General features: G+C 41.5%; 1 protein-coding gene across 1 annotated transcript in view; it reads left to right on the top strand.

The window, feature by feature from the left end:
- Positions 1–10,407, top strand: part of phf14 (PHD finger protein 14) — a 61,789-nt gene extending 51,382 nt beyond the window's left edge. The window contains exon 15 of the mRNA XM_029442981.1: positions 9,530–10,407. Coding sequence (XP_029298841.1) covers positions 9,530–9,604 — 75 coding nt within the window. The 3' untranslated portion in view covers positions 9,605–10,407. The remainder of the gene's footprint in view (positions 1–9,529) is intronic.
- Positions 10,408–12,500: the final 2,093 nt, after the last annotated feature.

Genomic DNA, 12,500 nt, shown 5'->3' with positions numbered 1-12,500 from the left:
GTCCGAGTTTTCACCGGAGCGTGGAGATCCAGGATATTGTTCAGTGTTCTATTGTAGAAATCCACTAATTCACTGACTGTTGTGAAGTTTGCAGAGGGGATTTTCTGGAGGTCCAACGTCATGATGTCTGTGTTGATGTTTTTAAGATTTCTGAAATTAATTTGGTGTTTGGGCTTGGTCTGGTGAGACAATTTAAACTCCATTGAGATGACCTTGTGATCAGACACTCCCAGATCGTACACCAACAGATTTTTAATGGGGACTGCGTCAGTGATGACCAGGTCGAGCGTGTGCCCCCCGGTGTGTGTGTGTGTGTGTGTGTGTGTGTGTGTGTGTGTGTGTGTGTGTGTGTGTGTGTGTGTGTGTGTGTGTGTGGGGACATCAACATGTTGTTTTAGGTTGAGAATGTCCAGTAGTTGTAAGAACTCAGCTGCAGGGTGGCGGGGGGGTGTCGATGTGAATGTTCAAATCCCCAAGTATGACAGTATTTGCAGATGTGGTAGAGAGTGAAGTCAGAAGTTCATTTATCTCTGAGATGAAGGCCGGGTTTGGCTTGGGGTGGGCGGTAGATGAGAATAGTCATGGGGAAGGGGGGGTTGCATTTAAATGCAAGGCATTCAAATGAGGACAGGTCAGGCAGAGAGACGGGGGTCAATTTGAGGTCACTGCGGTATATTATGGTGTATTATATATATAATATATATTATATATATATAATATATATTATATATTATATATATTATATATATATATATATATTATATATTATATATATATTATATATTATATATATTATATATTATATATATATTATATATATATAATATATTATATATATATATATATATATTATATATATATATATATATAATATATATATTATATTATATATATATTATATATATATATACTATATATATATATATATATATATCTTTATATATTCTATATTCTATATCATATATATTTATCTATATATACTATATATATTTCATCTCTTCTCTCTATTTTTGCTTTATATATATCCTCTTATCCTCTCTAGATTATATCTCTATATCTTTTCCTCTCTATATCTCTCTCTACTTATCTCTCTACTTCTCTCTATCTATCTTCTCTCTCTTATATCTCTCACTCTCCATATCTCTTCTCTCTCTATATTTTCTCTATTATCCTCTCGCTCTTCTCTCTCTCTCTCTATTCTTCTCTATCTCTCTCTCTATCTCTCTCTTTTTCTATCTTATATATATTCATAGCACCAATTAAAAAAATTGTTCATGTAAATTATGAAATGATAATAGATTTTGGCAAAATATGAGATATATTGGAATCATCCTTTATGTTGATCTAATAATATGGTTGATCGCTTGTAATCACGAGAGTGAAATACAAAAATAAACTCTATAAAACATTATGTTTACTTTGTTATAAAAGGCATTACTTTACTTCATATATGTTCATTTATTATTTTCTTATTGTTTCATCTTTTTATTCCCTGATCTTAATCCTCGACTAAACACTTATTATTTAGGAGTGGACCCAGTAAGCAGCTTGTTGTTAGCTCATATGTTTACGTCATGAAACATATTTATGAACGTTTATTGTGCAACACGTTTTAAATTCTATTCTGTTATCTGTGGAACATTTATCCCACTGAGCTGAATGCATCAAAGGTGAGAGGACATGAAGCCACGTCTGCACACACACTCACACACACACACACACACACACACACACACACACACACACACACACACACAGAACACATGTTGAAGATCAGTCGCACTAATTAACAGCTGATTCTTAGAGGACTGCAAAGCTTCTTAAAGTGAGCTGTGTTGTACATTAGGATCCCTACAGCCGAAATGTAATCCACGTTCATGAGGGTGTGTGTGTGTGTGGGGGTGTGTGGGTGTGTGTGTGGATGTGTGTGTGGATGTGTGTGTGTTTAATGGTGCAGGCAGCAGTAAAACTGGACTGTTCTGTTGCCTCCTCAGGCTAAGTCTGAGCTGTCCTCTTCCTCTTCTTCTTCCTCCTCCTCCTCTTCCTCTGCATCACATAACATTGTCGCTCCTGCCCTTTAAAACATGACCGCACCTCGACTGAAGAATGTGGCATCTCATTATCATATATGTTGGTGCCACAGGCCCCCCCTCTCTCCTCCACCCCCCTCTCCCTCCTTACCCCCGGAGGGAGTTGATGGAGATATCCCACAATGCCAGAGTCCATCAGTTCCTGCAGGCCCGTCTGCCTCCTTCGCTCTGCACAAACAAGCGCAGCTCCACCCTCTGGTCTCAGCGAGGGAGGAGGCAGAACATTGCTGCTGCAAGTCGACTCCATCCTCCGTGTGGATCAGTGGATCAGTTTAACAACAAACACAAAGTATGAGATTTAGATGTAATAGTTCTGGCTGTAAGTTATTCTCTATACATCGTTTGATGCCGTGTTCATCTCATATGACCAGTTTGTAAGTTATTAGTGAGTGAAAGCTGCTGCAACCAAAGTGTAGATGTTTCCATAAAGAAATTAACAGGTGCGACAGACACTACAGGTGTAGGTATAGACACGGATCCTCCAGAGAGCCTCTCATTATCATATATGTTGGTGCCACAGGCCCCCCCCCCCCCCCTCTTCTGATCCTCCAGAGAACCTCTGAATGTCTTTGTTAAAATACCAACTCCCAGTAATATAAAGCCAAAAGTGACATCTCTTAAAATACAAGTTTATTTATAAAACTTCTTGTTTCAGCAACAAGAAGATTCAAAGTTTGTTACACAAAACATACCAAAGCATCGAGACAGAAACATTATAAAACATTATAAAACATTATATAACATTTTAAAAGGTTATAAAACATTTTAAAAGGTTATAAAACATTTTAAAAGGTTATAAAACATTTTAAAAGGTTATAAAACATTTTAAAAGGTTATAAAACATTTTAAAACATTTTAAAACATAAAACATTATAAACATTTTAAAACGTTATAAAACATTTTAAAACGTTATAAAACATTTTAAAACATTCTAAACATTTTAAAACGTTATAAAACATTTTAAAACGTTATAAAACATTTTAAAACATTCTAAACATTTTAAAACATTTTAAAACATTTTAAAACATAAAACACTTTAAAACATTATAAAACATTATAAAACATTTTAAAACGTTATAAACATAAAACATTATAAAACATATTAAAACGTTATAAAGCATTTTTTAACCTCTCTGGGAACCATCACCTTATCGTGGTGGAGAGGTTTGTGTGTCTCTATGAACCTGAGAGCTGTGTTGTCTGGAGCCTAGTGCTCCTGGTCGGGGCTCCCAAGGCAAATTGGTCTCAGTTATCACACTTCTCAGCCTCCCTGGTAAAGTCTACTCCAAGGTGCTGGAAAGGAGGGTTCGGCCGGTAGTCGAAAGTTGATTGAAGAGGAACAATGCGGATTCCGTCCTGGTCGTGGAACAACAGACCAACTCTTCACTCTCGCAAGGATCCTGGAGGGGGCCTGGGAGTACGCCCATCCGGTCTACATGTGTTTTGTGGATCTGGAGAAGGCGTATGACCGGGTCCCCCGGGTGATACTGTGGGAGGTGCTGCGGGAGTATGGGGTGAGGGGGTCACTTTTGAGGGCCATCCAATCCCTGTACGCCCAAAGCGAGAGTTGTGTCCGGATACTCGGCAGTAAGTCGGACTCGTTTCCCGTGAATGTTGGCCTCCACCAGGGCTGCGCTTTATCACCAATCCTGTTCGTGATGTTCATGGACAGGATATCGAGGCGTAGTCGTGGAGGAGAGGGGTTGCAGTTCGGTGGCCTGAGGATCTCATCGCTGCTCTTTGCAGATGATGTGGTCCTTATGGCATCATCGGTCTGTGACCTTAAACAGGCACTGGATCGGTTCGCAGCCGAGTGTGCAGCGGTTGGGATGAGGATCAGCACCTCCAAATCTGAGGCCATGGCTCTCAGCAGGAAACCGCTGGATTGCCTACTCCGGGTAGGGAATGAGCCATTACCCCAAGTGAAGGAGTTCAAGTACCTCGGGGTCTTGTTCGCGAGTGAGGGGACGATGGAGCGAGAGATTGGCCGGAGAATCGGAGCAGCGGGGGCGGTATTACAGTCACTTTACCGCACCGTTGTGACGAAAAGAGAGCTGAGCCAGAAGGCAAAGCTCTCAATATACCGGTCGATCTTCGTTCCTACCCTCACCTATGGTCATGAAGGCTGGGTCTAGGGTGAGAAGCTCAGCCATCCGTGAGAGACTCGGAGTAGAGCCGCTGCTCCTTTACGTTGAAAGGAGCCAGTTGAGGTGGTTCGGGCATCTAGTAAGGATGCCACCTGGAAGCCTCCCTAGGGAGGTGTTCCAGCAACGTCCAGCTGGGAGGAGACCCCGGGGAAGACCCAGGACTCGGTGGAGAGATTATATCTCCTCACTGGGAACGCCTCAGGATCCCCCAGTCGGAGCTGGAGGATGTGGCCCGAAGAAGGGAAGATTGGGGTTCCTTACTGGAGCTGCTGCCCCCGCGACCCGACCCCGGATAAGCGGTAGACGATGGATGGATGGATGTATAAAACATTTTAAAACATTATAAAACATTTTAAAACATTATAAAACATTATAAAATATTTTAAAACATTATAAAACATTTAAAAACATAATAAAACATTATAAACATAAAACATTTTAAAACATTTTAAAACGTTTTAAACCATTATAAAACATTATAAAACATCATAAAACATTATAAAACATTAACAAAACATTATAAAACATTATAAAACATTAACAAAACATTATAAAACATTATAAAACATTAACAAAACATTATAAAACATTATAAAACATTTTAAAACATTATAAAACATTATAAAACATTAACAAAACATTATAAAACATTATAAAACATTTTAAAACATAAAACATTTTAAAACATTATAAAACATAAAACATTATAAAATGACATTTAAATACAATAAAAATCCAGTCGTTAAAGAGCTAAGAGAATAGAAGAAACAAGGTATAAAATACTAGAATAAACGTTTCAATGTAAGAAATAAATAATAATTTGATTTGATGAAAAACTAAATACATCTGAATTAGACATATATATTTACATATGTATATTTATGTATCTATATTTAAGCTGTTTTTAGTTAAACAATCCCCAACAAACCATCTGAACAGATATTCAGATAGTTGGTGGAGACCAAAGAAGAGCTGAAAGCAGAGTGAGTGTTGCACCGGGTGGAGACCTGCAGTAGATATTTGCTGACACATGTCCCGCGTGTGGCGATCATACGTCACAATACAAGAGTCCCAACGTATCCAGGACGTCAGTGAACGCAGCTTTAAATATGGTGCGATGCTTGAACTGAGACTCATGAAGCTCTGCCACACGTACGATATGACTAACCGCTCGTCCTCTCCTTCTCCCCCACACTTTAAGTCGCTCACTGCTCAGGCAATTTCTGTAGACTCACTCCATAAGCCTGACTATAGGGGCAGATGAGTGAGGGGGTGGGGGGGGGGCAGGTGAGTGAGGGGGGGCAGGCGATCTGCAGCTGTATCAGCGTTTCCCTGAGACTCAAAGAAACATGAAAACAGATGAAGATTGGGATTGTGCCCCCCCCCCGCTGCCCTCCTACCAACACTGGAGGAGGCGTCTCTGCAGGCAGACAGCAGGATAATACCAGGTGTGATAGGTGTCTGAGGGGCTGGAGGGGGGGGGGTGTCACCCTGCTCCCCAGGGACACGCTGTAAATCAGCGGAGGAGGCACATCTCTGGCTTTATGAGATAGTTAGCATGCGGCGGCCCCTCCCCCCCTCTTGTTTCCCATTTAAGAGCTGACTGGCCCTCCCATAACGGATGGCGCCACAGGTAATTGGAAAATTGGCAGACTTGTCAGGGAGATTTGGTGGATGGCACCAGTGTATACGGTGTGGAGTTCATGAGGTGTCACCCCCCAGCTAGATTTATATCAGCCCTTTGGACCGGCACCACAAAGTATCCAGAGTTCACATTCTTGTGAGGGGGAGACTGCAGATCTGCAGAGACAAAGTTCCTGTTGGTCAGGACGTAATATATGAGCTGTTAATTTACTGTTTCTACACGTTCCTGCAGCTCGTCTTCATCTTGTGACACGTTAACCCTCCATCTGCAGCTCGTCTTCATCTTGTGACACGTTAACCCTCAATCTGCAGCTCGTCTTCATCTTGTGACACGTTAACCCTCAATCTGCAGCTCGTCTTCATCTTGTGACACGTTAACCCTCCATCTGCATCATGAGACGCTGCTGTACATGATTACATCATACGTGTGCGTTAATACAGAATGAGATGCAGTGAGCTCAGAGCGGCTACAGCGCCCCCTGCTGGCCACAGGGAGCAGTGAAATATAATTTCACCATTTTATATAAACTCATGATTTCAACAGTTTAAGTGCTTTTATTCGTTGTTCTGTTGGAGTTCATGTATGAACAATATGCTCGTACTTGATTCATCTTTGCAGCAAACTAAAGAATCTTCAGATGGAAATATGAATAGTTATTTATATGTAATGTGAAATCAGTTAAAGAAGCTTTAAGAGGCAACAGTCTGGTGTGTTTGGGTTGTGTGTGAACAGCTTGAGATGCATCATGAGGTCCTCACCTGGAGATCCCACTGTGTGTGTAGACGTGTTTATTAACCTCTGGAGGAGGATAATTGTATCTGTCAGAGTCGTTTAATCACCGCTGCAGCTCGCTCCTCCGTCACTTTCACTTTGTCTGCTTTGCTGAATCCTCCACCAGGACTCTGCTCTGTGTCTCTTCCTTTGTGCTGCTGCAGAACTCACATCTGCATTTAGAAGCTTCTTCTGTTCTTTGTGACAAACTATGAAGCAGAATAATGTTAAAACAAAGCACGAGTTCTCGGAGATCTCTCCATCCAGCACAGAAACATGATGTGTGGAAGATCCTCCAGGTTAGATATATAAATACACTTTAGATCTTTATTTGTAGAGCACCTTTCATACAAGAATCGCAGCCCAAAGTGCTTCACAACAAAAACATAACAATTAGTACAAGATTAGACAGAATAAGAGCATTTACAGTACAATAATCACAGTGAAGTACCATTATTAAAATAGTCTTAAACATTTCAGAATAAAGACATTTAAGTGAGTTTAAAGGAGCAGCATTAAAGATATAAAATAACACCATCAACTGTCAGATATGTTGAAAGCATGAGATCATCAATGTGCCGCTGCGTTCCTTCAGCTGGATCCTTCAGCTGGTTCCTTCAGCTGGTTCCTTCAGCTGGATCCTTCAGCTGGATCCTTCAGCTGGTTCCTTCAGCTGGATCCTTCAGCTGGTTCCTTCAGCTGGTTCCTTCAGCTGGATCCTTCAGCTGGTTCCTTCAGCTGGATCCTTCAGCTGGATCCTTCAGCTGGTTCCTTCAGCTGGATCCTTCAGCTGGATCCTTCAGCTGGTTCCTTCAGCTGGATCCTTCAGCTGGTTCCTTCAGCTGGTTCCTTCAGCTGGTTCCTTCAGCTGGATCCTTCAGCTGGTTCCTTCAGCTGGATCCTTCAGCTGGTTCCTTCAGCTGGATCCTTCAGCTGGATCCTTCAGCTGGATCCTTCAGCTGGTTCACTCACTTTGACTTTTTACAGCATCGACATCTTTATTGACCTTTTAACGTTTAAAACACAAACGTCTCTGAGTCCAGATTTTTTTGGCAACATGTAGATTTAAAGCCCATTTCATAAACTTTTAAGTTTCATGAAATCTATCAGATCAAATCAAATTTATTTGTATAGCCCAATATCACAAATTATACATTTGTCTCAGTATGCTTTTCAGACTGTACAGGTTACGACACCCTCTGTCCTCAGACCCTCTGTCCTTAGACCCTCTGTCCTCAGACCCTCTGTCCTTAGACCCTCTGTCCTCAGACCCTCTGTCCTTAGACTCTCTGTCCTTAGACCCTCTGTCTTTAGACCCTCTGTCTTTAGACCCTCTGTCCTTAGACCCTCTGTCCTTAGACCCTCTGTCCTTAGACCCTCTCATCGCACAAGGAAACACATCCTAAAAGAAACCCCATAATTAAAGGGGGGAAAAATGGAAGAAACCTCAGGGAGAGACTGAGGAGGGATCCCTCTCCCAGGACGGACAGACGTGCAATAGATGTCGTGTGTACAGGATAAACAACATAGTACAAATACAACATTTGACAGAAATGATGTTGTGTTGAAAAAAGAGAAAGTTTGGATGAATCCAGGAAAATGTCAAAAAGGCTTCCCGGTGTCCAGCAGGACCAGGGCAGCAGGCGCAGCCACGATTCATGATCCTGACGTAAACTTTATCAGTGGCAACCGGCCACATGAGAGATACAGAAACTCCGGGGATGATGCCCCGGATGATGAGTTAGTAACATACATTTACATAAATGCATACAGATAGAGAGGGAGAAGAAGAGAGCAGGGAGGTGTCCCCCAGCAGTCTAAGCCTATAGCAGCATAACTAGGGGCTGATCCAGGGCAAACCTGAGCCAGCCCTAACTATAAGCTTTATCAAAAAGGAAAGTCTTTAGCCTACTCTTAAATGTGGAGAGGGTGTCTGCCTCCCGAACACAAACTGGAAGCTGGTTCCACTGGAGAGGAGCTTGATAGCTGAAGGCTCTGGCTCCCATTGTACTCTTAGAGACTTTAGGAACCACAAGTAACCCTGCAGTCTGGGAGCGCAATGCTCTAGTTGGTTTATAAGGTACTATGAGATCTTTAAGATATGCTGGAGCCTGACCATTAATTGATTTGTAAGTCAGGAGAAGGATTTTGAATTCTATTCTGTATTTTACCGGGAGCCAGTGCAGAGCAGCTAATACAGGAGTAATATGATCCCGTTTCCTTGTTCTTGTCAATACACGTGCCGCTGCATTTTGGATCAACTGAAGAGTCTTAAGAGACTTTTTGAGACAACCTGATAACAATGAGTTGCAGTAATCCAGCCTTGAAGTAACAAATGCATGGACTAGTTTTTCTGCATCATTTTGAGACAGGATGTTATTTTTGCAATGTTACGTAGATGAAAGAAGGCAGTCCTTGAGATTTGTTTTATGTGGGAGTTAAACGACAGATCCTGATCAAAAATGACGCCAAGATTCCTTACAGTGGTGCTGGAGGCCAAGTTAATGCCATCCAGAGCTTCTATGTCATTAGAAAATGCGTTTCGGAGGCATTTAGGGCCAAGTATAATAACTTCAGTTTTGTCTGTTTAACATCAAGAAGTTGCTAGACATCCAAGTTTTTATGTCCTTAAGGCTTGAAGTTTAGCCAATTGATTGGTTTCATCTGGTTTAATTGAAAGATATAATTGGGTATCATCCGCATAACAATGAAAGTTTTTACTTTCTTCTTTTAACCTGATGAAGGATTTCAGCTGTCTGTTTTGAAGTTATCAAAGCTAAGCTAACGTTAGCCGTTAGCTGGTGGGAGAAACACAGAGTTTTAACGAGTCGTACGTCTACAGGTCATGTGATGTATCATGTGCTCTGTGTCTGCAGGAGGACGAGGACGAGCAGCCGGAGGAAGACGACTCCGTCAAAGAGGAAACAGCCGAGCAGGAGATCCTGAACTGAACTGAGAGACTCAAACGCACCGTCCCACCTCCAGTGTTCACATCTGTGTCCAGCTGTTAGTGCAAGTAGCTTAGCAACCAGGTGTGTGGTGACATCTGAACATCTTTCCATTCAGAGGGAGTTTGTTCTTTTTATGAACGAGGCTGGACGGACATCTATTTCAGACATCTTCATGAAGCATCCACACACACACACACACACACACACACACACACACACACACACACACACACACACACCACTGTGCTTCATGTGTGTGACCTCCTGTATTTATGACACTTCCCATGCAATCTATTTTCATACACTACTGATCCCCCACACACAGAGTGTCCTCAGTGTCCTGTTTACAAGATGAAGCTGGGGGGGGGGGGCGCATTTCACCTGACACCTGACCGGAGGACTTTATTTTATATTTCATGCATATCTTCTTACTTCCCCCATTTTAAATATATACTTATTTTCTCACTTACTTATTTACACTGAAGTATTAAGTTTGTGTCGACAGTTTCTTCACGTTTCTATCTTGTCTCTGGATTTGTAATAACTTCCATGTTTAGGACAGAGATTGTATTTACATACTTTGTAAAGTAGTTTTTGTTCTTCTTCTTCTCTTCTTCTCTGACCTGCTGGTCGTCTGTGGCTCCAGGAGTCATCGCTCCACATGACGAGCGTATGAGACTGTTATCAGAGCGCTAACGTGCGCTAACGTTAGCTTTGAGCACAGACTGCTGTCAGCCGGAGTCACTCTCACAGAACGTGTTGAATTATCCCTTAAAGTGCCAATAAATCTGAACTGCAAACAGTTTCTGCTTCTTCTTCTTCTCCAATACTCAGCGCACATTAAATATCAGAAATCTAGTAGTTTCCAGAGACTTTGGAGTTTCTCTACAGAAGCTCAGTGAGGACGTCTGGGTCTGCTGCATTGACTTAGAACTTTCTTTTAAAAATGTGTTTCAATTTCAGGGAAATGCAAAACTAAGTGGACTAACTCGTCCTTTAAATAAGAACAAAGCATTCTGGGTAAATGAACCTCAGCACAAAGTATGTGAACCTCAAAGCAGCGTGCGGCTGTGAACAGCTGTGTAATAAATGATAATGTCTCAGGAGATGATTCAGTCTCACGGGGCCGAAGGGTTTCCCTCCTAATGCTGAGGATTAAACACTTCCTGCCTTCGTTCCACACAGATCACACAGTACTGTACGGGGAGGGTGAGGGGGGGTCCTGTATATTTTTACACCCCCCCCCCCCCCCCCCCTCTCAGATCTTCATATTCCATCAGTAGTCAGACACGGGACGTCAGCGCTCTCACATCCTGACATTAAAGCATCGAGGGGTGTAATTCCAATTTGTTTCAAAGGAACTATTAATTTGCCCATTTCAAGGCCGGGCGGGAGGGAAGCCCCGCAAGACTGCTGAACCGTGAAAGACATTATCAGGAGGTCTCAGATTTTGGTGAAGAGACATGTAGAATTGATGACGGGAGGCGTCGGCGCCTGCAGACGTTTGAGCCGGGCTCCCCGCAGTCGGGCTCCCAGCATGCCATCTGAGAGCGATGTCATTAGGCGTATGATAACAGCGATGGGCACATTAATGACAGAGTGGCCCACTCTGCCACCCAGTGCCCCGCCAATCTCACATTTACAGCCGCAGCATACTAAACAGCTCCCGGTGATGAGCATGATACACAAAGCACAGAGCACACTTCCCATGATGCAGCAGTGGTCTCACACGTCCTGCACCACAGCTGCACATGGTGTCTTTAACTCACTGTGACGTGTGACTGGGTTGTGTCTGATACTCACGTACTTTAGTAGTATTATTAACAGCTTAAATATGAATTCAATAAAGAATATTATTGCTGTGAAGACGTTATCGGTGCCACTGCTGGTTTCTAGAGAGACACTACAGGTAATAATATATAATATATCAGCAGGAAACTTTCCCTTCACTACTCACATTAACACAATTATTCTTTATTATTATTTGATGGAGGTGTGATATATATATATATATATATATATATATATATATATATATATTTATGTATATATATATATATATATATATATATATATGTATATATATATATATATATATACACATACATATATATATATATATATACACATACATATATATATATATATATATATATATATATATATATATATATATATATATATACATATATATATATATATACATATATATGTATATACATAAATATATAACAACTATTTATGTTAATGACTTTAGTGATTTTAAACACCAACATGCTCAGGATGAATTGTTTTGACTTTTAGAGAACAATTAGATGTAATGACTTCACACCCCTGCTCGAGACCAAATAAAGGACTAAACGTACGTTTCACTACACTAAAACCACACATCTTTGCAGAGTATCAGGTGTGTGTGACGTTCAGCCTGTGAGCTGCTTCAGAAGCAACATTTGATTTCATGGTGACATTTAGCAGAAGGTTCGAGTTCCTTCTGTGGTCCTCCGTTTTAATTGCTGGAGATAATTCCTGAGACATCATGTCGTCATGTGAAGATGTTTGGATGACCTTTTCCAGCGTCACTCAAGTGTGTAGAGTGTGTACAGTGTGTATCAGTGTGTACAGTGTGTATTTGCTGTGTATTTTAACGTATCCTGTCTTTCAGACCTTTATTTAAAGGAGCTTCTGGCTGCACACACATTCATGTTGAGGGGTGGTGTGGGCCTCACTAACCCAACAGTCACTCAGCCGGTATAAGTGCGACCTCAGACTCGTGATAACATCAGTGAGTGACGACTAAATGCTATAATTGTTCCCAAAGTGTCCAAATAACCAGCGAGGTATCAGAGAGCAACACTAGAGAGCAACACCAGAGAGGAACAATCCGAGAGCAACACCA

Source organism: Cottoperca gobio, chromosome 11, assembly GCF_900634415.1.
Source record: "Cottoperca gobio chromosome 11, fCotGob3.1, whole genome shotgun sequence".
NCBI lineage: Eukaryota > Metazoa > Chordata > Actinopteri > Perciformes > Bovichtidae > Cottoperca > Cottoperca gobio.
The sequence above is the reverse complement of the archived record's forward strand: the minus strand, read 5'-3'. Positions and strand labels throughout refer to the sequence as shown.